The 25,618-nt window shown below is 42.9% G+C and overlaps 1 protein-coding gene across 1 annotated transcript in view; it reads right to left on the reverse strand.

The window, feature by feature from the left end:
• The window catches only part of ntrk3b (neurotrophic tyrosine kinase, receptor, type 3b), a 263,519-nt gene that overhangs the window by 74,054 nt on the left and 163,847 nt on the right, over nucleotides 1-25,618 (reverse strand). The window contains exons 8-10 of the mRNA XM_080729839.1: nucleotides 18,473-18,778; nucleotides 11,526-11,575; nucleotides 10,786-10,888 (exon numbers count right to left, since the gene is read on the reverse strand). Of these exons, the coding sequence (XP_080585965.1) occupies nucleotides 10,786-10,888; nucleotides 11,526-11,575; nucleotides 18,473-18,778 (459 nt within the window). The remainder of the gene's footprint in view (nucleotides 1-10,785; nucleotides 10,889-11,525; nucleotides 11,576-18,472; nucleotides 18,779-25,618) is intronic.

The following is a 25,618-nucleotide window of genomic DNA, read 5'->3' on the forward strand; positions in this document are numbered from 1 at the left end:
TTGCGCTGTCTGCGTCACGGTAGTTACTCCCCAGTTTAATGTAGCTGCTACATACTCAGACTCAGCCCCCCCTCCCCCCCATTCTCATTCCCTAACAAGGTAGGTCCACGTTCAGCCTCTATTCATTCATTCAAACTCCCTCCATCTCCCTGGCCTCCACCCTGTGGCATTTAGTTTCCTATGTTAATGGGTGATTCTGCGTAACGTACTGTGATTCTATGGATTGCATTGTGATACGTAGTATCGTAACTCATGCAACTGAAAGGTTCAATGTTAAGTTCATGTAATAACTGTATTTTAGGCTCTGCTTCGGGGGGGTTTGTGATCTCAGATTCTGTGTCATGCTGGCACAGATAATCTATAGTACCACAGGAGCAGAGACACACCAAACTGAATGCAATAGCATTGCAATAAATCATTATTCCTGACGAAAGTGTCTGAACTAAAGTTACTGAAGAAGTTCAGCAAGGGGCCTCCTGCAGGGGCAGCATCATGACCTATTGCATCACTGCCTGGTAAGGAAGGAACTTCACTGCTCTCAACCGCAGAGCACTGCAGAGCAGTGGTGCAAAGTAACTAAGTACATTTACTTTTTCCACCACTGCTACAGAGTTTGTGTGGACATTACGTGAGTTCCCCCTCCATCCAGGACATACTGTACGGGTATATAGTATGACGGTCAGTAAAAAACCTGTAAGCCCAGGGACGTGCAGAGAATGTTAGAGAGGCAGGGTCTGAAATTTCTAAAAGGGCATTTTGGTGCAAATATTAAAATAGCCGACCTCCAAGCTCACAACGTGTGTTGTGTGAGCTTGGAGGCCGACTATTTTCAGTGCTTTAGACCACACGAAAACAAAGCCTAATCAATTGCATAATGGAGATGTGACGTAAGGCATGGATTTCTACACAGAGAGGGCAATTCTTTCAACATAAAATGCTGCATTCAAGTTCAGGAGAGTTTGGACAAGGCAATTGTCTTGAATTCTGCCTTCAGTTATGGCATGCAAAGAGGGCATTTTCTTTCACCATAGTGAAAACTGCATTCATGGTCTGGAGAGGGCACTTTTTACAGACGGATAAAAGGGCAGGGGCTCAAGCCCCCTTTGATGTCTATGTGTGCACGTGCATGTGTCGGCCTATGAAAGATCCTAGCCACTGCAACCAATATTTCAGATGCAACCCCATGACCAGTAGTTCATCAGCCACAACACCACTGGCAATCAGACAATCAGGGAGATAACGAGAAGCCCAGGAGGAGCAATAAGCTCAGGAAACGCAGCCACCCCACCAACCAGGATATGAACAATTGACACTATAGGCCTGCTGCCTGTCTGCCTACTACCACTCACACACACACACACACACACACACACACACACACACACACACACACACACACACACACACACACACTCACACTCACACTCACACACACACACACACACACACACACACACACACACACACACACACAGATGCGTACGTGGAGTTGAACGTGGCTGTCTGCCACATTGTTTGCAAAATCTTCAGTACCGCCAGTTTTAGGCTTTAGAAAATGGCAGAGTAGGCCTAGTGCTAGGCAAAAACGTAGCTAAAATTATGTTTAAAAAAAAAACGCATTAGTGTGGATGTAGCAATTAAACCTCCCCCGGGGTCAATTAAAACTGAGGATTTTAGTGGATAGATGCTGCAAAAATACATATTCAGGAAGACCTCTACAATGACTGCTAATGAACAAGATGTAATGAATGTTAGCCAATCTGGCTTCTACTCCCTTCTCACTGAAACAGAGAGTAGTCTGGTGAGATTCAGTCCCTTAATGTCTATTAACTTGAAGGAGACTCATCAGCGTACGGCTGTGGGAGAGTCTATTTTAAGGCCATCATGTAAATTAGCAGAATGTATACGTAGCACAGTAATTAGCCAAAGTCCTCCAGGACATTAGCATAGTAGGGAGAGGGTGAGGGAAAGTTCAACACAGATAATAATAATTTGGCAATGTGACATGTTAGATATAGATTCACTGCTTATATCTATATGTCTCTCTGTCTCTCTCTCTCGCCAGCAGGTACTATAAAACGGGATGATGAATAAAGGGCATTAGGCAGTGGAGCATGAAGGTTGATTGTGTGTGTGTGTGTGTGTGTGTGTGTGTGTGTGTGTGTGTGTGTGTGTGTGTGTGTGTGTGTGTGTGTGTGTGTGTGTGTGTGTGAGCGCGCGCGCGTGTAGAATGTTATCCATTAATCATGCGTCTCTCTTTTGGGCCCTCTCTGTCCCTTGTCCTTTATGGGCGTTCTAGCTACTGTACCTATAGTTCTCCAAAAATGTACGTTTCCCAAATGACGGAGGTCACTGCAGTTACAGGGATTATGTGACGACATTGCAAATGCTAAATATGTATATCGTCCAGCTGGGCAATCATACAATGCATCACTGTGAAGCCAGCCTTGGGCAGAAGACACAATGTATGTGAAGTATATTGTGCTAGGTTAAGTGGTAGAAACCTTGGATCTTCATATTAGAATATTAAAAATGTAAACACTTGATGAGACGGCCTGTGCAAGCTTGTTCAGGCAGATACACTTGAGAGGTTTTATACGCACGTGCAGCAGCACTATGTGGGCGATGTACAGTAGGCCTACTATATGTGACGTGTCAAGCAGCTGACCAAATTGGCGGTCTACTTAAGCTCACCTGGTTCATTGCACTTCCTCTTGTTATCATTGCTGCCTCTGATGTTGTATGCACTTTGTTTGCTCCCAGCACCAACAGGAGGCTCTCCTTTCCCTAAGGGTTCTGTTTTCCCCTGGGCGGTTAGAGGTACAGTACAGTAGATCTCCCTGCCCTTAAATGGTTGTCTGCTAATGTGCTGAGCAGGGAGTAATGTATAGCAGAGTCTGAACGACAAGATCAAACGTAATATTCCCACCTCTGCCACCCAGGTGGAAGACCGCTTTTCCGCATGTCTGGCCGACATTTCACAGTAGATGTCAGCCCACCACCTCAAGCTGAGCCTGGACAAGACAGAGCTTCTCTTCTTCCCAACCAAGTCTTGCCCCATGCAATATCTCACTATTTCCATAGACAATGCATTGGTGACTTCCAACTGCTAAACACCTTGGTGTGGTCCTGGACAGCCAGCTATCATTCAAGGCACACATTGTATCAGTCACCCGGTCCTGTAGGTTCACACTCTATAATATCATATAATATCATTGGTCTCAATCATTTAGTTAGCTATCTGACTGAAATATACAGTTTATTGTAGACAATAACAATGAGAGAGTAAGGCTGCAACTATCGATGATCTACTTAACGATTATTCTATCGATTACTTAATAGTTGAACATTCGGTGAAAATAGCAGATGTACAAGCTCAAAACGCTGCAATGTATTTTAAGAGTAGATCGGTTCTTTTCAGCTAAGGGGAAAGCCCTGGGTTAAGTGCTTAATCGAATAATTGAGAAGTGTGCAACATGGACACGAATGAATTCTGATACAATTGTTTTTATCTGCTAAATTGATCGGTCTGATTAGCCACTTAAGCCCTATTTAATGTTTTGCTGTACACTGATGCAATGAGTAGATTTAAAACTGACTGACTATTTGATTACATCGATTAGTTTGATTAACTGTTGCACCCTTGTAAGAGAGCACACTTGGATGACCCTGTCCTCTCCCATTCTGAAGGAAGATGTCTTTTTCATTTATTTTTTAAGAGGACACAATGAATAAATAATGACACTGCAGCTTTTATTTTTTTTATTTCACTTCTTTTCCTAGGGGATGCAATGAGTTAATAACTAAAGGGAAGCTGGGGCTGCCTGTCCTGGCTGCAGATGGCTTCTATGAATTCTAAAGACATTCTCACATTCTGGCTAAAAGCAGCTCCATCAGAACAGCAACAGCTCATACAGAGGGAGCCAGAGGGAAAGCCGGATTAACCTTTTATCTTCTGAAACTACACCTACAGTGTATCCCATTTATGGAAACAAAAGGAATGCCTATCTTTATGTAGAGTACTGAAGCAGGAAGGGGGTACACAGCGACCTCACGCTAACATGGCTGCACCCGATACCTAGAACTACCTAGAAATCATCCCATCATATTTGGGCTGCAATCGCTCAAATAGAGTTCCTCCCAACTGCCAATGAAAGTGACTACTGGCCTATCTCAGCGCATCTTTTCCGGACAATAACATTGTGTATTTTCCGGCCAATCACAGCACGTCCTTTCCCGGGACTTACACAGGTCACGTGACAGCACATGATTTAAGGCTGATAACAGCCTACCAGAGCCTCCTAGTAGGCCAGTAGGGACCTACTGGACCAAAGCTATGAGATGATAATGGTGATAACCCCATTCAATGAGATGATAACGTAAAGATCGGCAGGTTAACAGTATAGATTGAGGAACATTTTATATTTTATTGCGTATTAATGACCACTGCTGAGGTTGAAACACATATAGGGGATACTGTATACGTGGCAATCAAATATCAAGTGGAAATGTCTAAACTTCATTAAAAATATATAACTTGGTAATTATACTGCTGTGTATTATAATTATACTGCTATTTATGTACCTACAGTATCATATTGTAGAATGTAATCCAATGTGCTGGGAAAGATGTGGAATGATCAAAAACACCTGTATGGAACATTCCACGGGTAAACAGTTTAATTGTTCGTTAAAGGATAAAGATACTAGCCTCTAGCCTCGACGACCATGCAGGCTTATGCAAAGGCTAAAATGTAATTACTGTAGAGCATGTTATGTATTGTAGACTGATGCCAGGTCATTGTTGATCGATCTAACATCCTATAGTGTGTATTTCAATACAGGTTATAGCGCTGTTCAAACGGGGGCGTCCACATGTCCATATCACTGTGTAGATATACGCCATATACTGTATGCGTACTGGGCCCTGACTGGCACCCCACAATTTTGGGGGCAGCGAAATCCAATCACAACCGAGCGGGGCCACACTTATCTGACAAGGGCTTATTTTCTTTGCACTGGCAGATTCATCTGGTTTCCAGGCTACTGTCTGATTGCCCGCTCCTCCCTACTGTTACCTGCCCGCTCGCCTCTCATTGAAAATAAATAGGCGCGTCAATCGCTCCTAGGGTGAAAAGCCCTTCACGCTACTCTCACTACCCATATTTCTGTGTGAGGGTATGGACCTTGGGAACAGTCCCTGCTGAAAGCAACCAAATCACGGTTCTATATCAACACTTCCATACATGTTGTGGGGAACGGGAAGCAATACACCAGTCAAATGCACAGTTTAAGCCGCTAACAGGGCGTTTTATTTAGAAGAGAAGGAGACAGCAAAAGCCAACTTAAAGGTTCAACTTCAACTTAAAGGTAAGCACAAGAGCAGGCAGTTCTTGGGCGGGGGAGGGTGCCAGGAGGCACGGCAGGTGAGTACTCCGGTAGGTTACTTGGATACTCTTCGGCAGGTGGAGCAGAGGTAGGTACTCAACAGGTAGGTAATCAGGTACTTTAGCAGGGGCGATTACGGTAAGTGTGCAGCAGGTAGGTAATCTGATACTTTAGCAGGTAGGGCCACGGTAAGTATTCAGTTAAGCAGGTAATCTGATACTTTAGCAGGTAGGGCCACGGTAAGTATTCAGATAGGTAGGGCTGCTGAGAGTACTCAGTCACGTACAGCCGAGGTAAGTACCCAGGTCAGTTACGCTTACTTTTCACAGGTAGGGGAGCCCAGGAGAGTAACTGCTGAGTAGAGCTTAAAGTAATCGATTACTTGTAATCAATTTAGGTTCTTCCTTTTACAGGGAATAGAGCGGTCCATATTCATGCCATCTTGCCACTAGTCATGCATGCCAGGCCAGTGTTGGGGGGACAAAGCGGGACTGCAATTCGGCCTGGAATTAGAAAGACTAATATTACTACAGTATATGGCATTTCATCACAACTACGTTTGAGAGGAAATGAGTGTGTGTTAGATATCCTTACCGCGTGAACTGTGTCCCGCTGCACAGATGAGAGGAGGAATGAGAGAGACAGCCCGGTGTGCCTGCTTTATACGTTTGGTGAGAAACGCCCGCAGGTGTACTCAAATCAGGCTGATTAAGCAGGAACATTGGCAGGTAACGCCCTTCAGTGACAATGCACTGGGGCGGGTGCGGCTTTCTCCGGGTGTCTCTGCCTCCTTTCCACCTCTCTTCTGTACTGTACAGTTCACCTAAACGTCGGTTAGATATCGAAACGCCACAATGTGTTTACCAGAGGTGGCCAGTGTCATGAGAATATCATATTCCTCAGCTTTAAGCCATTAGTTTAAGAAGGTGACGATATTAAAACATCTCATTTCAATAACCCATTTGTTTACCAACTCTTCTACAAATGATCATTACAAATTATGTGATCTATGTGAATGATGAAATTAATATTAAAATGAAACTGTGGAATAAATGAATGAAGAAATTGTAGGATGGATGAATGAACAAATGAATGAATGATAAATGAACCCAAGTATAGCTTTTCACTGTCAATACAATGAGGGGAATGTCTTGTAAACTGGGCCAAATATTCAATTGAGATGTAAGCGTATGAGCAGATTGAATCAGGATACCTCTTTATAGTCACAGGTAGAGACAGTGGGTAAGAAATAGCACAGAAGACTTGAATGGTTGCTTCCAATGTCTGAAACTTAGTTCAGTTTGCTCTTCTTACTAAGAAAAAAGCTGTCTGGAGAAGACACTTCTAAACGTTTAGTCTCATTTTAAACTTCATTTGCATATGGACCTGTCGACTACTCCCTGTGAGAAAATAGAAATATGGGATGATAAAATCTAGGTTGCTAAATCTATTTGTAGTCACACTGTCTAGGAAGGTTACATTAAATAACACACCTCATAATTGAATTCACTGTGAAGGAAGCTTTTGATCCATGTCTGACATGACTTACATTCCAAAGTTTTCTGTTCCCTACTTAGAGAGTTTTTAGCAGATGTAATAGTTTTAGCGTTAAAGGTTTGCTGTAGTGCAAAGAGCAGAGTCATCACCAAGGTTCAATATATTAGGGTCTCGAGCTGTGCAGGTACATTACATGTATTTAACCATACATTTAAATTTGTTCCAATCTTTTGAAGGTTAAAATGGCCGTTGCTGAAAGCAGATGAATGTGAGCACTTGGCTTTTGACATAGAGAATCGTAAACAAACTATCCCTATTATCTACCGTTATGTAACCGTTCATCCCCTATCCTTTATATGTTTTTCTTTTTTTCTTCTTTTTTTTTGCACCTCAGGAACCTGTGGAAACATAAATTGGGCTATTTCAGCTGCACAGAAATTCTGAGCGGTGCATTCATGGATGTGCTATGCATAGATACAGGTGTATCGGTGATGAGTTTGGCGCACTCCCTCCAATCCATAAATTAAAGATTTAATGCAATTTGACACTGATTAAAGCAAGCAGTATCCACTCCACACATGGCAGCACACCGCAGCAGCAAGTGCTGATGGTGATTGTGAATGAAAATGTCCTGATGAATATAGATTTTGTCCTGTGTCAAAAAGATGCAGAGCTAGCCAAGACATTTGGTGCTACAGCCCCAGATGGCTGGTGTGACTCCGCACTGGTTGTCCTTCTTGACTTAATCAAGAGTGGCTTGTGAAGCTTAGGTTATTTAAAAAAAGAAAAGGTGAATTTTCGAAAGTCAAGAGAAATCTGGCCCATATACTGTGATATAAATCTGTATATTAGCATAAAATGATAGTGTTGTATGTACGTATGTATGTATGTACTGTATGTATGTATGCGTCCATGTGTACACGCGTGTGCATGTACGTATGCAAAGTATCACTGTAACAGTGAAACTGTAAATATGACAGTAATGTGCTCAGCATGGAATATGACTTAATTTGCTTGAATGTGTCTTCATTTACATTAGGGAAGCTAACTCGTGACTTGAAGATTGCTGGTTTGAATCCCTGCTGGGACACAGATTTATCCCAACTGGTATTGTCACATTCTGACATCCTTATTAAAGTGACAGATGATGTTCTAACCCTGTCTGTCCTACAGGCAGCTCTGACATTAAAATCCAGCTCTAGAAGGACAATTAGTGACAGGCCTCACATGCTATAGTAGGATTCACACACATACGCGCAAACAAACACACACAAACACACACACACACACACACGCACGCACGCACGCACGCACGCACGCACGCACGCACGCACGCACGCACGCACGCACGCACGCACTCACGCAACACACACACACACACACACACACACACACACACACACACACACACACACACACACACACACACACTCACATTTTCTTATAGCAGGCTTAAGGGTGATTCTCTAATTTCCACCTCTAAATAATTACAGCAGCGGATTCTGTAGTGAGGTGACTAAAGCTGAACTCTAATCTAACGGAGAGGCTAATTAAATGTACGTACACACACAGACACACACACACACAGACACACACACACACACACACACACACACACACACACACACACACACACACACACACACACACACACACACACACACACACACACACACGCCTTAAGGGATGGTATATTAGGCATCATTATCTGCTTACAGTAATAGGACCGAAACACAGTTACAGCCTACATAACAAACCTAAAAGGAAAGTTCATGCGCATATTTATGAAGCAGCTCTTGGTTCTTCGTGCTGCACTGCGAGCTGCACTGCGAGCTTGTACATCTGCTATTTTTTTTACATTTTGGAAAAATCTTGAAAGTGTGAGTGTTGGAAGGCATTTGTAGAATCGGCCTCAGGTCTTAATGGGTTAAAGCACCCAGTTGTAAAGTCCCGGCCCACCAACAAGGAGGTTGTGTGTTCGAATGTCCGGAGGGAGTGTTGGATAGGAGTAGCCCTCCCGGTGGGGGCTCCTCACTGCCAGGTTAGTCAGTAGGATACAACAGCAGTGACAACACAGGAACGTATGTGGGGTGGAATTTGTTGGCATAACCACTAAATTAGGGAGAAAAGGGGGATACAAATAATTGGCTACATTAAAAAAAACCTAATGACCCCTTATAGACCCAGACTGCCTACTGGGCTGCGTCTGGCTGCTTGACGATCTACCCCACCTCTAATGATCTCCCAAGTACCTGCCTCCCCCGAAGGATGATACTGTATAGAGATGTCAAGAAAAAAGGAAAATCATTTTGACACACACTGGGCTCCAACTGCCTTTAACTCTCATTCTACTCCAGCCAGCACTCACTCCTATTCTAATTTGAATCTTCCTCTTGCCCCAGAGACGCTTGACCCTGGCCATAGGTAGCCTAGAATCTTCTCCCTCCGGGCTCCGAAGCTGTGGAATGACCTCCCCTTGTCAGTCAGGACTGCAAACTAAAGGCTTCAGTTAGCAACTTCAGAATGACATGCGGTCTGACCACACTGGGATTTTTCCGAATGGCTAAACAAAAAGGTAGAACTAGAAGCTGTCCTTCATGGACCGGGGAAATTGTTTGGAAGTAGTTTGGTTTACAAGAGATCGGCTGGTGGCAGAGTGGTGACCCACAGTGGTAATACAACATCTATCCGTTTGTTTCATTTTGCAAGACAGCATGGTGGGGTGATGTGTGTTGTGTGAAGAAAGAAAATAATTTAACTAAACCTGTCATTTCCACACGTATCATACTCATCTGGCGATTCAGTTGGTGCAGGTGGAAATTTCACTTCATCGTTTTAGAAAAGTTACCAAAAAATGTACAGTCAGACATTAGGCCAAAAGGATAACACAAAAAAGTCCAGGGGACTTGTTTACATTGTGGTCCTATGGGTTCATGCCACTTATTTCAATCATGCACTTTGTAAGTAGCTCTTGATAAGAGCATCTGCTAAATGCAGATGCATGTATTTGTAAATTGGGATAAATATCCACCTTCTAAACCAGATGGACCAGCTCAGTGACCTTGTGGTTAGATTGTTCGCCCTGAGACTGGGAGATCTGGGTTCGATCCCTGGCCAGGTCATTCCAAAGACTGAAAAGTGGGACCCAGTGCCTCCTGCTTGGCACTCAGCATCAAGGGTTGGATTGAGGGTAAGTCCCGGCGACATACTAGCGTCATGTCCAGGGGATGTGCTTGTGCATCAAGCTGCCTCACGCTACAGCAACAGGAGATAGGCCCTATATGGGCCTCATGGCTCTGCAAGGCTTACTTAAAACAGATGGAGTGACTACAGTATGTGGCTGCTATATATTATACCTAATGTATATCAGATATATACCGTAGGTTTATCCTACCTATCTTTTCTTTCAGAAGATCACAGCAAAACACTGCTAATCCCCTTATATCCTGTTACCGGGATAGCTACATTGTAACTATTATGTTTTAAGTGGAAGCATACTGTGCAGCAGTCTTTTGTTTGTTCTGTATGCATTCAGCCTCTCTCCTTACATCTCTATTCATAGGTGTGCGAAGACCCAGTAAAACAGCAGTCAGATATACTGAGAAATAGGTAGGTGTATGCATTACAGTATGTGTGTGTGAATGATAGGTTAGACATAATGAACTATACGGGATATAGAATGATAGTAATTCTAGTTTGTGTGTGTGTGTGTGTGTGTGTGTGTGTGTGTGTGTGTGTGTGTGTGTGTGTGTGTGTGTGTGTGTGTGTGTGTGTGTGCGTGCGTGCGTGCGTGAGAGCGTGTGTGCGAGCGTGCGTCCATGCGTGTGCGTGTGTGTGCGCGTGCGTGTGTGCGCCATGTGTATGTGGTTGTGTGTTAGACACAGATGGACATAGACTTACCTTTCATGCCGAACTTGGAGCGTCTGCCATATTTGTTGATGAGGACAAACAGCACAAGGAGGAGGACGCAGGCAAAACCTGCAAGGCCCACAGCGATAGAAACCTAACAAACACAATTTAATTATGTTTTAACCATTTAAACATTATTGTACCGTGTTACTTTTGCAGTATTTTCTAAAGCAACAACAACAACAACAATAAACAGGTCATTCTTTACAGTTCTTCAGCTCTACCATCAGCTGTCCAACAACGTTCAGCCCACTAGTGGTGCTGCGTTTGGAAGCAGTTTGGTAAACATAATAATCTCCATTATCATGATAACCATTATTACATGATATTACCATAAAGTTGACAAGCCTCTCACACCATGTCCTGGGGAGTATTTCAGAACTATGGCCTAAGACTTATACTTATACTTATATACTGTACTGTATATAGATAGGCCTACTGTACATACAGTACATACATGCATACATGCATACATACATACATGCATGCACGCACACACGCACGCACACACGCACGCACGCACGCACGCACGCACGCACGCACGCACGCACGCACACAGACCTAATGTACAGTTCTACTTCTTTTCATTTCTTTGTGAAGTTGTGCAGACATACGGTATAAGGAGCCTAACTGTTCAAAGTCCTTGTACAATAAGTGTGAACGTACTCAACCAATAAAGAGTTTGTGATGAATAGACAGTTCATACAGAGGTTGAATAACAATAGACTCACCCCGAAACTGTCTTCATCTGGTCGGTTAGAGTCACTGTCTGATGGTGCAGCTGAAAAACACAAATAACAACACCAAATCAAATTCACAGATATTACAATATAAATGGTTTGAACTTCACAATACAGGCCATAATATGGGTAGATGTATTAGTGTTGAATTAATTGTAACATCATCATTAGAAGATGATAGTAATACTTCACTACTACAACACTATACAATGGGCTTATTGGAATATAGTAAAGTATAAACAGTGACGTGAAAAATATATGTACACTTTATTCACATGTGACCGGATTTGACATTTCGTATCCTTGTATGTGCCTTGTGTGAAATACCCCCAAAAGGGTTGATACAATATCTTGAAAATAGTAATTTTTCGATACCATTTTCAATGCCACACAACATAATGTGAGGGCTGTAGTTGTGTAGCTATAATTACTATAGTAGTGTTTCATGTAGTCCATAATATGATTCATGACTGAAACATACTGTATCAAGCATCTATACTGGAGCAATTGGTGGCAAACCTAAACCAGAATGTTTAGCTACATATTCTCACAAACACCTCTCACAAACATAGCCACCACGTCGAACAAACGTGAACATTTACAACTGTCCACATTTTAAACATGCCACTCTTTGAACGGCATTTATTTCAATTTAACAACATCTCGCCTCACGCAGAGCAGCCAGTCCTGACATAGTATTCTGAACATTCTGGCCAGTGCTGAAACGTCAAAATGATCATCAGGGTATCAAGTTACAGAGGGAGGGAGGGGGAGGGAGGGGGGAGAGGAGCTGAGCAGAGTAGAGTATCGAATTACAACAGAGGGGGGTGTGTGTGTGTGTGTGTGTGTGTGTGTGTGTGTGCGTGCGTGCGTGCGTGCGTGCGCGCACGTCTGTGCGCAAGCGTTTTTTTTTTTGCCCAAAAATTTTTTTTTTTTTTCAATTTTTTTTTCCCCAAAATTTTTTTTTTCTCAAAAAACTTTTTTTTCTCAAAAAACTTTTTTTTCTCAAAAAAAGAATTACCCATATTTGGCCATTACACACACCACACTGCCGCAACATGGCGGTGAAGGCCGCGCAGCGGCCTGAACTCTAGACTTTTGCGGCCCGAAGGGCCGCAAACTTCTAGTGATGATATAATTGTTAATTCCCAAAGATGATATTCACACAGAAACATAAGAACAGAAAACCTCCAAATGAATATTAAAATGACAGACAAAACATAGGGGGCTGTCCTGTGTTCATATCATCATCATCATCATCATCATCATCATCATCATCGTAATCATCGTCACGATAATGCAAAGTAGTGCAGCAAATGTTATGTGGTTGGCAATGGTTGATATCTCCTGCAGTCTTTCTTTGTTAATTTGCCTCAAATGTGGCACTCTGGCTGTTTTCTTTCCTGACTGTTCTGAATAAAGGTCAAGGTAAATCATACTAGAGAGAGATTGCACGAGGAATCACAATATTTATAGATTTCTGACCAGAACACACTGTCTCATATTTGTCAATCAAAACCTTTCACAGAGGCTCTGCGCACTTGGCATCTTCAGCAAGTGTGCTTAGGTATTGGATTGTGCTTTGGGCAGGATACAGGGATGACACTTTGACCTTGTGTTTTTATTCAGTTCTGCATAGTACAGGCTATTGATAGGTGTACTGTATACTATTGTATACTGTTGTTAATTATTGATCTTTTCTTGTTCTTTTTTTTTGTGTGTGTGTTACATCTTCCCCTGACTCTGTATGGCTACCCTTGCTGTGTCTTACAGTACTTTTCTTACTCTGTACCTGTAACTCTAACTGCAGTGCTGCCTCTGGTGACTGATCAATAAAGGTCTATCTATCTATCAAGTTGACAGTGTGCCAAACGACAGTCTTTAACACCATGATACCTCCCACAGCATATTTTCAAGTGGAGCAAACAAGATGAGTCGAGTGATGAGAGCTCAGAGCATCACAGTGAGTAAGAGGCAGCCCTGTGGTGTCAAAAGTGTAATATTTGTTTTTGAAAGGTAGTGAGAGTGCGAGAGTGAGTGTGTGCGTGCGTGTTGTGTTGTGTTGTGTGGTGTGTGAAAGCATGAGATGGGAGAATACACATTGTACAGACAGACAGGCAGAACGACAGACAGAAAGGGAGGAGGGGCTGATGGGTACATTTTGCTGCGGCCGCAGATCATAGCAGAGTAATTGTAGATAAATTAACGGCTGCAACCTACGCTGATTGCTACTGGCAGCTTAGCTCTGTACTTGAGAAAATGTCAGTGTCCGTGCGTGCGTGCGTGCGTGCGTGCGTGCGTGCGTGCGTGTGTGCGTGCGTGCGTGCGTGCGTGCGTGCGTTGCGTGCGTGCGTGCGTGCGTTCGTGTTTGTCAAACACATGGAGATGTATGTGGCCTATCACCCGCAGCCCTCATTTGTTCCCTCTCCCTGTCCTATTATCACTCTTTTCTCTCTCTACCTCTCCATCATTCCATCTTTCGTTTGGCTTCTCTCCATAGTTTATTTCTTCATCCTCCTCTCCTATCTCTCTAGAGTCTTAGGTATTTGTGTGACCTCCATCCCACTCATCTCCCTGTGTTCTCTCATTCCTATCGCTCTCCCCTCCCCCTGTTCTGTCCATCAAACTCCATCTCCCACACTCCTATCGCACCCAGAGAAAGAGAGAGAGAGAGAGAGAGAGAGAGAGAGCGTGCGCGCGCGCGTGCGTGCGCGTGTGCGTGTGTGTGTTGTTATGAGGTGAAAGCCTGATTCTAGTTAGTTGCGCTCGTGTCGTGCACAGAGAATACAACTACAAGCTCACAACATGTCTGCTTTTTTCTGCGTGTGACAAAGCGCGCAGGCATATGCTGTGTATTGTGAGGGGTCGGTCACACATGCACATCTTGTTAGCTTCCATTCTATGTGAGGGAAGGGGAGGGGCTTCTGGTTGCGGTGTGTTGGCGCGCCACATGCAGTCACGTAGAGTTGGCGCGACGGATGACACCTGACCAGTGGCCATGCGTTGGCCTCCATCAGTGGTTCTCAAACTGGCATTCGGGGACCCCCAGGGGACCGCGAGGGGGTTAAAGGGGTTCCCCAGCTAAATGATTGATATGCAGGAACATCCTTACCAATCTGTAACTTGAGTGTACAAATGTGAGTTATTGAAGTCAGTGGCTTAATACCAAACTGGGGGTATAGGAAATTAAAAGGTTTAAGAACTGCTGCCCTAAATCAGGCACGGTGGTTTTGAAACAAAGCCGTGTCAGAGCCCAGTTGGTTGCTGCTCTCTCCATTGTTAAGGAGGATGCATTGCACCTGTGTGGCTCTTATCAGTCAGTGTTCACTTGATGCCTGCTGTAGTAAGAGGTGTGTGGGGAGTCTAAAACGTTGTGTTTGAACCCTTAAATCTCTTTCTCTCTCTAGTCTATAGTATCTTTGCTCCCAGACTTTTATTTTTAAGTTCTATTTCTGTTGTAAAGGCCCTCTTACATCTAACGACTTTGAAAAGATTTCTCAATCGTAATAAAATCGAGGCTATTTGCGGCGCGCTCCCGTGACTCAGTCGGTACTCAATCGTTAAATGTGAGGTAGTGGTCCGACTCGATTTTTACCCCGACTTGAGAGCCAGATTCTGTTACGAGAATATCAAACTGGTTTAATATTTTCACAAATCGGGGCTGAGTCTGAATGAATACAATGACGTAGCCTAGCCTACAACCAAAACAGAACAAGCCAAAAGCCAAGCCATTTATTCCTCAAAAGACGCTGCCTGAGCTGCCAGCCTGGTCGTTGTTGGTGCGGCTACTACCACAGCCCTTTATTAGTTATTTCTCCGCGTTTCCATTATTCCAAACATTCAACGTTGATAATAAGTTGATAGGATTGATCTGCGCCGGCTGAGAGGAGAAAACTAGAGAGGAGAGGGCTGGGGGAGGAAGGCGGAGCTCGGTGTGTGTGTGTGTGTGCACTGCATGTGCAGTGATGTAAAAAGTAATCAAGTAAAAGTATCAATACTGCAATACTGTGATGCGACGCGCTGTGACTGAGCTTGTAGATCGGCTATTTTCATTTATGGTTAGCCTAATGCTTTATAATAATATTATAATTTAGGAACACAAGGCTAGATAATAGGCATATTTCAGCAAATAAAAGGGAATCTTGAACAAGTCTTTACAAAATCTTTAGAGGCATACACATCTAACAACTGAAATCTTTGAAAAATCATCCTACAGTCTTTGGGGAGTCTTTTTCAAATCTTATAGTGTGAGGGGTAGTCTTTAAGAAATCTTTCCCAAATCTGTCCACAATCTTACCAAAGTTGTTAGGTGTAAGGCTAGCTTAAGCTGTCATAGCTTTGTAGTGCCTAAAGGCACTGCCTTTCTTGTGTGTGTGTGTGTGTGTGTGTGTGAGAGAGAGAAGGATGCACGTTTTCAGCCAACAAATGCAAATTAGCTGCTATAAACTCTGGTCCAATTACTTTTAACTGTGCACTGTCCCTGTAATAATAAACAATAATAAAATCAGGATATATTAGACCTAACCCATCCCTGTCACTGATGACTAAACCTCCAGGCCTACATTCCTCCCTTTGTACCCCTCAAGGACATAACAAGAGCAATTGTCACTGGCCGGGTTTCCCAAAACCATGTTTGGCCGTGCGTAGCTTATGCTCGTGCGTAATGCGTATCAGCAAACCCGTTTCCCGAAAGCCTTCATAGCCTACGCAGTATCTTCATTAGTAGCAGCTGGTTCTCAAGAGCACAGCGGTACGTGTGACCTACTGTAGTCTCGCGTGGCCAGACTGTTGACTCCGTGATTTGCAAATGCTTTAAAGGAAGTGGCGGCTGGGAGGGCCTGCGGTGATTTTGTGCACAGGGCCTATCTTCACTTTAATCCGTCCATCTACGCAGTAGTTTGAAAGAGCCACCTGGAGCGCCCTTAAAGGAGACGTTCAGACCAAAACACATATAGGGTTAAATCTGCCTTTTATCATACCCCTTCATACCTGCTTTATACCAGTCGATTTTTTTCATAGCTGCCCCTGTTGCTAGATTTCGGCTGCCCCTGTTGCTAGATTTCGTGGGCCCTCTCATAACTAACAGAGTAGATAGTCCTTAGGCTAGTGCGGTTATTTCTTTAGCTTCAAAGTTAGTATTTTTTTATCGGATCGTCCTGAGACCAACCAAACCGCTGTTTTGACCTCACAGGCACATTTACTTGTCAAACGGCTTCTGCTCTGCACCAGAGCAGGGACAGGAGAGCCTAGAAAGGGAGGGGAGGAGCAGAGGATCTTCTCGTCTGTTTGACAAGTAAGGGTGCCTGTGAGGTCAAAACAGCGGTTTGGTTGGTCTCAGGACGTTGTGTAAACATAATCCAATAAAAAAATACTAACATTGAAGCTATATAAATAACCGCACTACCCTAAGGACTATCTACTCTGTTAGTTATGAGAGGGCCCGCGAAATCTAGCAACAGGGGCATCCGAAATCTAGCAACAGGGGCAGCTATGAAAAAAATCGACTAAAGCAGGTATGAAGATGATAAAAGGCAGATTTAACCCTATATGTGTTTTCTTCTGAACAACTCCTTTAAACACCCTTTGTAGTGAAGGTGCGATAAACCCAGATAAACCTAGGCTACATAGTTTCCAACGCGTAGCCTGTCTTGAGAGAGGCGTTTACGTGCGCTTGCGGGTAACACCCGTAACGTAAGTCAGCCTTCGTAGCAGAGCCTTCGTAAGGACCGCGCGTAACACAGCACCGCTTTGGATCTCTTTGGGAAACACAGCCATTAAGTATGATATGACTTTAACTATAATATTCACTCAAGAAAATGCATTACTTACAAGTACAAATAACATTCTTTACCACCTAAACTAGAAATACTCTGTTGACTGGTGTCTCCCAGCTAGGGTTCCATATTAGGTTAAATCCTGAGTGACTCGTTCAGCAGTGGAATATGTTTCAGTACCACTAGGATAATCAGACATTAAAACAATCCATAGAGAATCTTAAAGCCGGATTTATACTTAAAGTGTTAGTTCGGATTTTTGGACCTAAAGCTGTAGGAAAACTTGTCATTAGTATAGTTGCCCTGAGTCCCGTGGTCAGAGTTCTGGTCAGTTTCTGCTGAATATAAAGTAGGTTCCAGTGATTTGGTCGGATAAAAATAATAGCAGAACAAGGAAAATTGGAGAAGAGGAAAAACAACAGTTGTTACTCATCATATTCCACTAAGTCTGTAAGAGAGAGAGAGAGAGAGGGAGACAGAGAGTCACACCAACTCAATAAATTCACACCTGGAATTAACCTTAGGATATTGAATGGCCATAGAGAAATGTGCCAACCTCTCTCTGTGCACGACACGAGCGTGCAACTAACTAGAATCAGGCTTTCACCTCATAACAACACACACACACACACGCACACGCGCACGCTCTCTCTCTCTCTCTCTCTCTCTCTCTCTCTCTCTCTCTCTCTCTCTCTCTCTCTCTCTTTTTCAGGACAAGAATAAACTGGAGGAGCATATTTAGTATACCTGTGAACTATGCCTGAACCCTTTTTCAGCCCTGGGCACTGCTTGTGGATCTGTTCTTTTTGGGGGACGCGACACCCTTGAGTATAAATTAAGCTTTAGAAGAACACTGTGACAATACTGTGGCTGGAAATGCACTTATAAAGTGACTATCACTTAACCACATGAACCTCAGCATCCCTCTGCTGTGCATGTCATAGAAGGCGAACATCCAGCGAAAATAGCAGATCTACATGCTCACAGACATTTTTAGCTTGTAGATCTGCTATTGGCAGCAATGTAGTGTAGAAGGAAAAAAGGAGGGGACCATGTATAGAACCCTGGCAGACCCCATGGTCATTTAAATAATGTATTTTTCATCACTACGTAGGACCATTCAGAGGCCCTTACTGACCCAATCCAAACCCACTTTCCACTCACCATCCTCCCCTAAGTCAGGTGCTGTAAGAAAGTGTCCGTAGATCGTCTTGGTGACAGTCCCCAGGGCGTTGCTAGCCTCTAAGGTGTAGTTCCCGTTGTCAACGTGGGTGGGGTTCCGGAAGTTGAGGCAGCCCTCCAGGTAGTCCTGGTAGAAGTCCATCTCAGTTCTGATGTACTGGTTCTGGGTGATCTCTTTCTGCTTGTAGAACCAGCGCAGCCTGGGCTGGGGGTAGCCGCGCACCGTGAACTCAATGCAGGTGTCATGGCGCCGCTCGGGCTCTGACAGCTTCACAATGACTGGAGGGACTGCAACAGAGCATGGGAGAGAGAGGTGAGAATAATGAGACTCATTTTTATGGGTCTCTGTTTTTTTAGCCCCCACCCCCCTTCAAATATATTTCAGATTCTCTGATCTACAAGCTCAACAATGTGTCGCGATTGCAACTTGGAGTGAGGTTGCAGATCTGCTATTTTTCCTGTTTTCAAAATAGGGCTTAAGTGATTCATTAATAAATGTACTTTTGTAAGTTTGGGTCGCGGTGAGACAACGTTCTCTTTGCGTCTTGAGCTGAAAACGTCTAGGAACCCCTGTTCCAGGTGGCTTAGAGAGTTACATGTGGAATAATCTAAGATAGATTTGAACCCATGACATTCAAAGGGGTTTGACCTGTATGAACGGTGCAGGTTACTGGACCAGTGGGCCTATTTATAACCTAGACAATTTTCTCCATATTCTACCATAGTTTTAACAGTGTTAAAAAGCACCACATACAATCAACATCTCTTAATGTGTCTATCGCTCTATATTTTTATTATAAAACTGTTAACTGCAACATGTGGCCCCCAGGTGCCATACATAAACACACATGTGCATGTTGATCATGACAGGCTCTGTTCACTGGCTGTGTTTAGAGAAAGATTTGACAGTATATTCGTTTTCTCAAGGGGTGACTGAAAGTTCCTGGAAAATATGGCCATAGCCAAGCTTGTAACTATTTGTAACTATTTCTGGGTCTTGAGTGGAATCATACGATGTTGTCAAGCAGCACGAGCCAGCTGTCCCTCCACTTACATCAAAGAAATAATTCACCTGGATTTTGTCAATATTCCATCTTTTCCATCTTCATTGACTTCAAATACATACTAAGAGCTCTTATCAGCCGGGTGCCCAAAACAAAAACCTTTCATTCATACGACCATGTAAACACTTCAACTTCTCAGCTTGCCTCCAAAAATCTTACCGCAAATACACTTCCATGCCAATGACCCGTGCACAGAACACATATCTACTTCCTATTTCCGTAATATCAAAGTCCAAGCCTGTGCACTATAAAGGACTGGCACAGAAATGATCCTATCAACCATCAAAATGCACAAATGCAGTATCAATCCGTGCAGGCCCTAATAAGTTACCATATTGTTCATAGTATGTCCATTGTTGTGTCCTATTTCACACAACAAACGGTGAAACGGATAACCATGAACATTTTGTTCATTCTTGTTGTCACGGTCTTGTGGCCCCCCACTTCAAGTTATTGCACTATTGTGGCCCCTGCCTAATCTAGTTGAATACCCCTGCTCTATAAGTGCTCTCTTGACACACACACACACACACACACACACACACACACACACACACACACACACACACACACACACACACACACACACACACACACACACACACACACACACACACACACACACAAGCATACACGCATACAGTATACAAAACTATACAACACCATAGACCAACAGCAGTGTTTCTCAAATGGGGATGTGTGTACCCCTAGGGAAGGGTACATGTAGAAGTTCTATGGGGATAAGTCAGGGGTCTTCAACGTTTTCAGGCCAGGGACCCCCAAACTGATGGGGAGATGGAGCCCCACCCCCTACCTCGTAGGGGGGAGGGGGGGTGGGGCTACAACATATATTGAATATTTATGTATAAAATTGTGTTTCATGTGTATAAACATACCATGTTATTGTGCATTAAATACTATGCTATTAAAATAATAGATTAATATATTCATGCTTTTATTATTTTAAACATGCATGTACAAGTGGCCGTACCACTGCCATTTACAAATATACCTTATTAACTGAGAACCAATGTCAATACTATCAATATATCACTAACAATCTGTCAATTGCACAATAATCATGTACACAGGCTATTCAAGAGACAGAATCATGTTTTTTTATATTTAAAGACACATTTCTTTTTTTAAATTGAAATAAAAAAATATATAAAAGTTTTTTTTTCTTTGCAAGCAATTTCGGGGGACCTCCTGCAGTATCCCCGCGGACCCCCTAGGGGTCACGGACCTCCTGTTGAAGACCCCTGGGATTTTACTGTTATATGTTTAATGATAAAACATTTACAAATGTGTGTGCACATGCTGCTCTGTATAGCTTTGAACCTAATTAAGTCAAAAACTGACTAGCACAATTGTTACTGAATAGAAAGAAGACACTTAGCCTAGCTACTTGCAGATACTGTATGCTTTTGCAGTGAGTATTTTCTTATCAAAATTTTGTAGTCGGGTAAAGGGGAGACTTGGATTCAAAAAGGTTTGCTGCCACACAGCACCATACTGTTGCACAATAATGCAACACCATACAACATGACACAAGATGACGCAACACAGCACAATACTACACAATACAAGCTACAGTTCTCTTTGTGGCACATACGGTGCACTGAGTGCAGCCTTGGTACACAGCCTATGATCGAGAGAACACAGTGATACAAGGCCGCCTGTCTGTTAGTTAATAGAAACACTGGTCGCGTCTTTCACAATTGTCATGTTGAGGCCAAGAGAGAGATAGAATGACAGGGCTGGAGACATGGAGATGAATATGGAGAGATGCAGAGAGAGAAGAACACAGAGAGAGAGAGAGAGAGAGAGAGAGAGAGAGAGAGAGAGAGAGAGAGAGAGATACAGGTAGAGGTAGAGGAAGAGGAAGAGGAAGAAAGGGGGGGAAATAGAGAGGACCTCATACTTTGTTCGGGTGCAGTAAACACCAGCAGGGGCCAAGAATCCCAACGAGCGCAACGTCTAAAATTGGTCTAACACAGGTTTAGATTTGCAAGTCTAATAGATGTTTACACTTCTATTAGACGTCTAATCTAAGTTTAGACGTCTAAAAACTTGCAAATTTAGAACTGTGTTAGACCAATTTTAGACGTTGCGCTCGTTGGGATGGCAATGTCCTGGGCCCTTTTCAAGGACATACGTATGTGTTGGACTTCACCTTCAACTTTTATAAGCGAACAAAAGTTGACTGCGCATTCAATGGCACACTATCCTCAGCAGTGTTGGAACTAACGTGTTAAAGTCATTTGCGTTACTGTAACCCAACCTCTTTTTTTTTTTGCTGAAACTAGTAAGGTGACTAGTTAACAGGTTTTTAGCCAGTATGCCTGCGCCGAATTTAACATGGAGCCTCGTTCCTGATCGCAAACGGAAACGCACATGCAAGTTTATGGAGGCATGTTCCCGATCATGTTGAGCCGCTTGCTCCAGAAAGACTGATTTCAAGGTAGCCTACTGTATGCTGTTGTTGAGACATGATTCCTATATTTACTATTTTTCATCATAGTGGGCTACAATAGATTAAAGTAGAGGATAAATATTGAAGCCTAAAAAGCTAAGTAAAATAACATAATTTTATAATGCAGTTACTAGTAAAGTAACAACATTACTTTTTGAGAGCAGTAACTAGTAAAGTAACTAATTTACAACCTTTATTAATTCCCATGAGGGATTTCCTCTAATGCCACTGTTTTCTCCACTCCACACATAAGTTATCTCAATATCTAATCAGCAGATTGCCCATGTAGTCTTTATCCAAGGAGTATTGACTGAGCATGAGTAGTGTTAATGTTAGCTTACACTTGTGTTACTACAAATGACACGGTCTGTGTGTGTGTGTGTGTGTGTGTGTGTGTGTGTGTGTGTGTGTGTGTGTGTGTGTGTGTGTGTGTGTGTGTGTGTGTGTGTGTGTGTGTGTGTGTGTGTGTGGCAAGTGTGACTATAGGAGAAAGTCATTAACTGATTGAGGGGCAGAGGGGGAATGAGACGATGAAATTGCTCAGGGTCTTTATTCTTCGTCTCCTTCACTCGTTTTATAGCATAATGGCCTCTCCTGGCTCCAACCTTCTTTTTTTCTCCCCCCCGCCATTGCCCCTCTCTTCTGCCGCTGCCTCAAATTAACTTATTAATTTTTCAGCACATGCTCTGCTGGTAATTAAATCTCCTCCCTCCAGCGCTGCGGTATTGTCTCTGGAAATGTCCTAAAACAGCTTAAACCAATGTTCTGATTATAGTAATCTGATTGACAGAGAAATTAGCTACCGTCAAGTGACAGCCTCTGCATTTCAAGTTGAGCTCCCTGTCTGACTGTCTTCTATTCTGCACAGAACTGTAATTAGCCGCAATGCTAAATTCTGCCTGGGTTATTGTTCTGCTTCTCTGTGGAACAACAGCAGCATGCAAAGTATTTTCTTTTTACCAAGGTTTTCATTTTCATACGTGTGTAAGCAATGGTCTCTGTGGGAAGAATGTGGTACTAATACTGTTAGAGTTACTGTAAGGCTCCATTCTCTGTGTAGCTCAATAGACAGCAAACTGTCTATTGCCAGGTTATAGCTCCCATAGCTCAAAGGGCAGAGCATTGCAGTTACACTGCCAGTTCATTATGGGAATGTGCTGCCTTTCTCATAGTCTGACCACCACATCCACGTTGTTGATTATCGCAGGGGGGAAAAAAACAGTATTTGACTGATGGGGACCAAAATGTGAATAAGGCTTGATCCAAATTGCACTCAAAGGTAAACTGAAATACATTAATTAGTGATGTCCAATGATCTTTTTTTTATCGTGATTAATTGCATGATTTATCTAGTTAATCGTGCGATTAATCGCAAATAAGTCATCCGGTTTTACAGGGACCTTAGAGGGATATTAATAGAAGATAATAGAACATTCTATGGCAATCCACTAAGTATATTTCAAGATATGTTGTTTGGGACCAAAGTGGTTTACAAACAGAAGGGTGGACTGACTGCCACAGCCATGGTCCTTATTATAACCCTTACGATAACAAAGGACACTTCGACACTAACTCTGGGGGAGCCCGGGATCGAACTTGCAACCATGTGGTTCCCATCCGGCCGCTCTACCGGCCACTCTACCCCTGAGCCACTGCCGCCCCAGAGGTAATGTCTTTACCCGCCTGTCTGTCTGTTTGTCTGCTATCAGGATAAATTGAGCAGTTATGAACGGATTTGCACAAAACATGGTGGAAAGGTTGGTCCTTGGCCAAGGAAGAACCCTGACTTCCCATCTTCCCCAAAGCACTTTGTGAGATGATGTTATATTACAGTAGGCTACATCCACTGTCTATGTATCATGATGTTGACATTTACACAAGACTCTGCTTCAAGAGCGATGCATCCATAAATCCACTTAGTGTAGGGCAGTGTGCAGGGTTGCACAAGCCCTGTGTGAGAGTTTTATATATATATATATATATATATATATATATATATATATATATATATATATATATATATATATATATATTTATGTATATATGTATAGAAGTGTATAAGGACCACACCAGCTTCACATGGTTTTGCAACTCAGAGTTTCAAGCCACAATAAAGACACACAGAATGAAAGCAAGGAGCAATTTATCCCTGCTTTTTATTAATTTGTTAAGTCTGCAATGCGCTTTCTGTTCTGTGTGAGTTGTGTGCATCACATGCCTTTAGACTCCAAAGCAGTATATATTGTTAGAACATACTAAGTTATGCCATAAATATTCATGGTGCAATATTTAGTTACTCACTAATTAGGCTACTAATAAACTAGTAACTACTAAGCCTGCCAGGTGCCAGAAACACTGCAACACATTATAGACAAACTTCCGCCTTGGTGGAGGAGGTCTGTGATCTACTGAGCATATTTTATATCATATCTGTACGATCCAGCTAGCTTTCAAGAGCAAATCACCCGACACCTTTGATAAGAACGGCTTTTGACTGATGTGTCCAGGTTACGGAGCTGTTACATCAGGTGGGTGGGTGGGAATGAAGCTAAATATATACTTTAACGTGTCATATTCAACAACTGTTCAACTTTTTCTAATGGAAATAAGAATAGAGGTTAAGGATAGGGAAGGCTGATTGACCAAAATCATATTGGAAGTTGGCAATTATGGCAAAATTGTAAGTATAGGTCTGCTCTGCAATTGAGCTTTGACAATCCAACGTATTCAAATACAGGCCTGCTGCCAACCAATCATCATATTTCTACTGTTGTTATTAACCTTTTTGTGATGCTTAGTGAGCTTGTAGATCTGCTATTTTCTCAAATTTTGAAACGTTCTGAAAAGTCTCACCTGTATAATGACATGCCCAAACATTTTATTGCAGTAATATTATCAATATCCAATACAGACCATACAATCTCCTACGGATGTGTAAGGCTTGCTTAGCCTCCTCCATAGGTCCTTTTATGGACTGCTGCCCATTGAAATAATATGTCATTATGTCATTCTAAACTGGGTCAAGTGACTAACTATGAATTATCCTTAAGAGGTATTTTGATGACGATCAAATCATTACTTTTAAAGTGTTGAGGGTTGATTTTATTCCCCTTCATCTGTCTTTCTCTCCCTCTCCGTCTCTATATTTCTTTCTCCTCTCATCTCGCTCCATTTTAGATCAAGGCTGAGAGTCTGTGTGTGTGTGTGTGTGTGTGTGTGTGTGTGTGTGTGTGTGTGTGTGTGTGTGTGTGTGTGTGTGTGTGTGTGTGTGTGTGTGTGTGTGTGTGTGTGTGTGTGTGTGTGTGTGTGTGTGGTTGTATATTTAATGAAACATGGGGGTGTATCACATGGTTTTTGATGATTATCAATGAACTTCTCTCCTCGGCCTCTGTCTGCTAGCCTGCAGCGGAGGTTTCCTGCTAATTGGCTTCATCAGTTTTCCTCTGAGTTCAGGAGACGAGTGTTCAACACCTCATTGAATTCTAAATGTAACTGCAGATTCTGTCCGTTTGCGCCACAACGGACCATATTTCTCTTTTCCCCATCAAGGCTGTAAATTATTCTATGAGAATGTCAGTGTCGTTAACA

This window comes from Nannobrachium achirus (genome assembly GCF_963921795.1).
Source record: "Nannobrachium achirus genome assembly, chromosome: 7".
Taxonomy (NCBI): Eukaryota; Metazoa; Chordata; class Actinopteri; order Myctophiformes; family Myctophidae; genus Nannobrachium; species Nannobrachium achirus.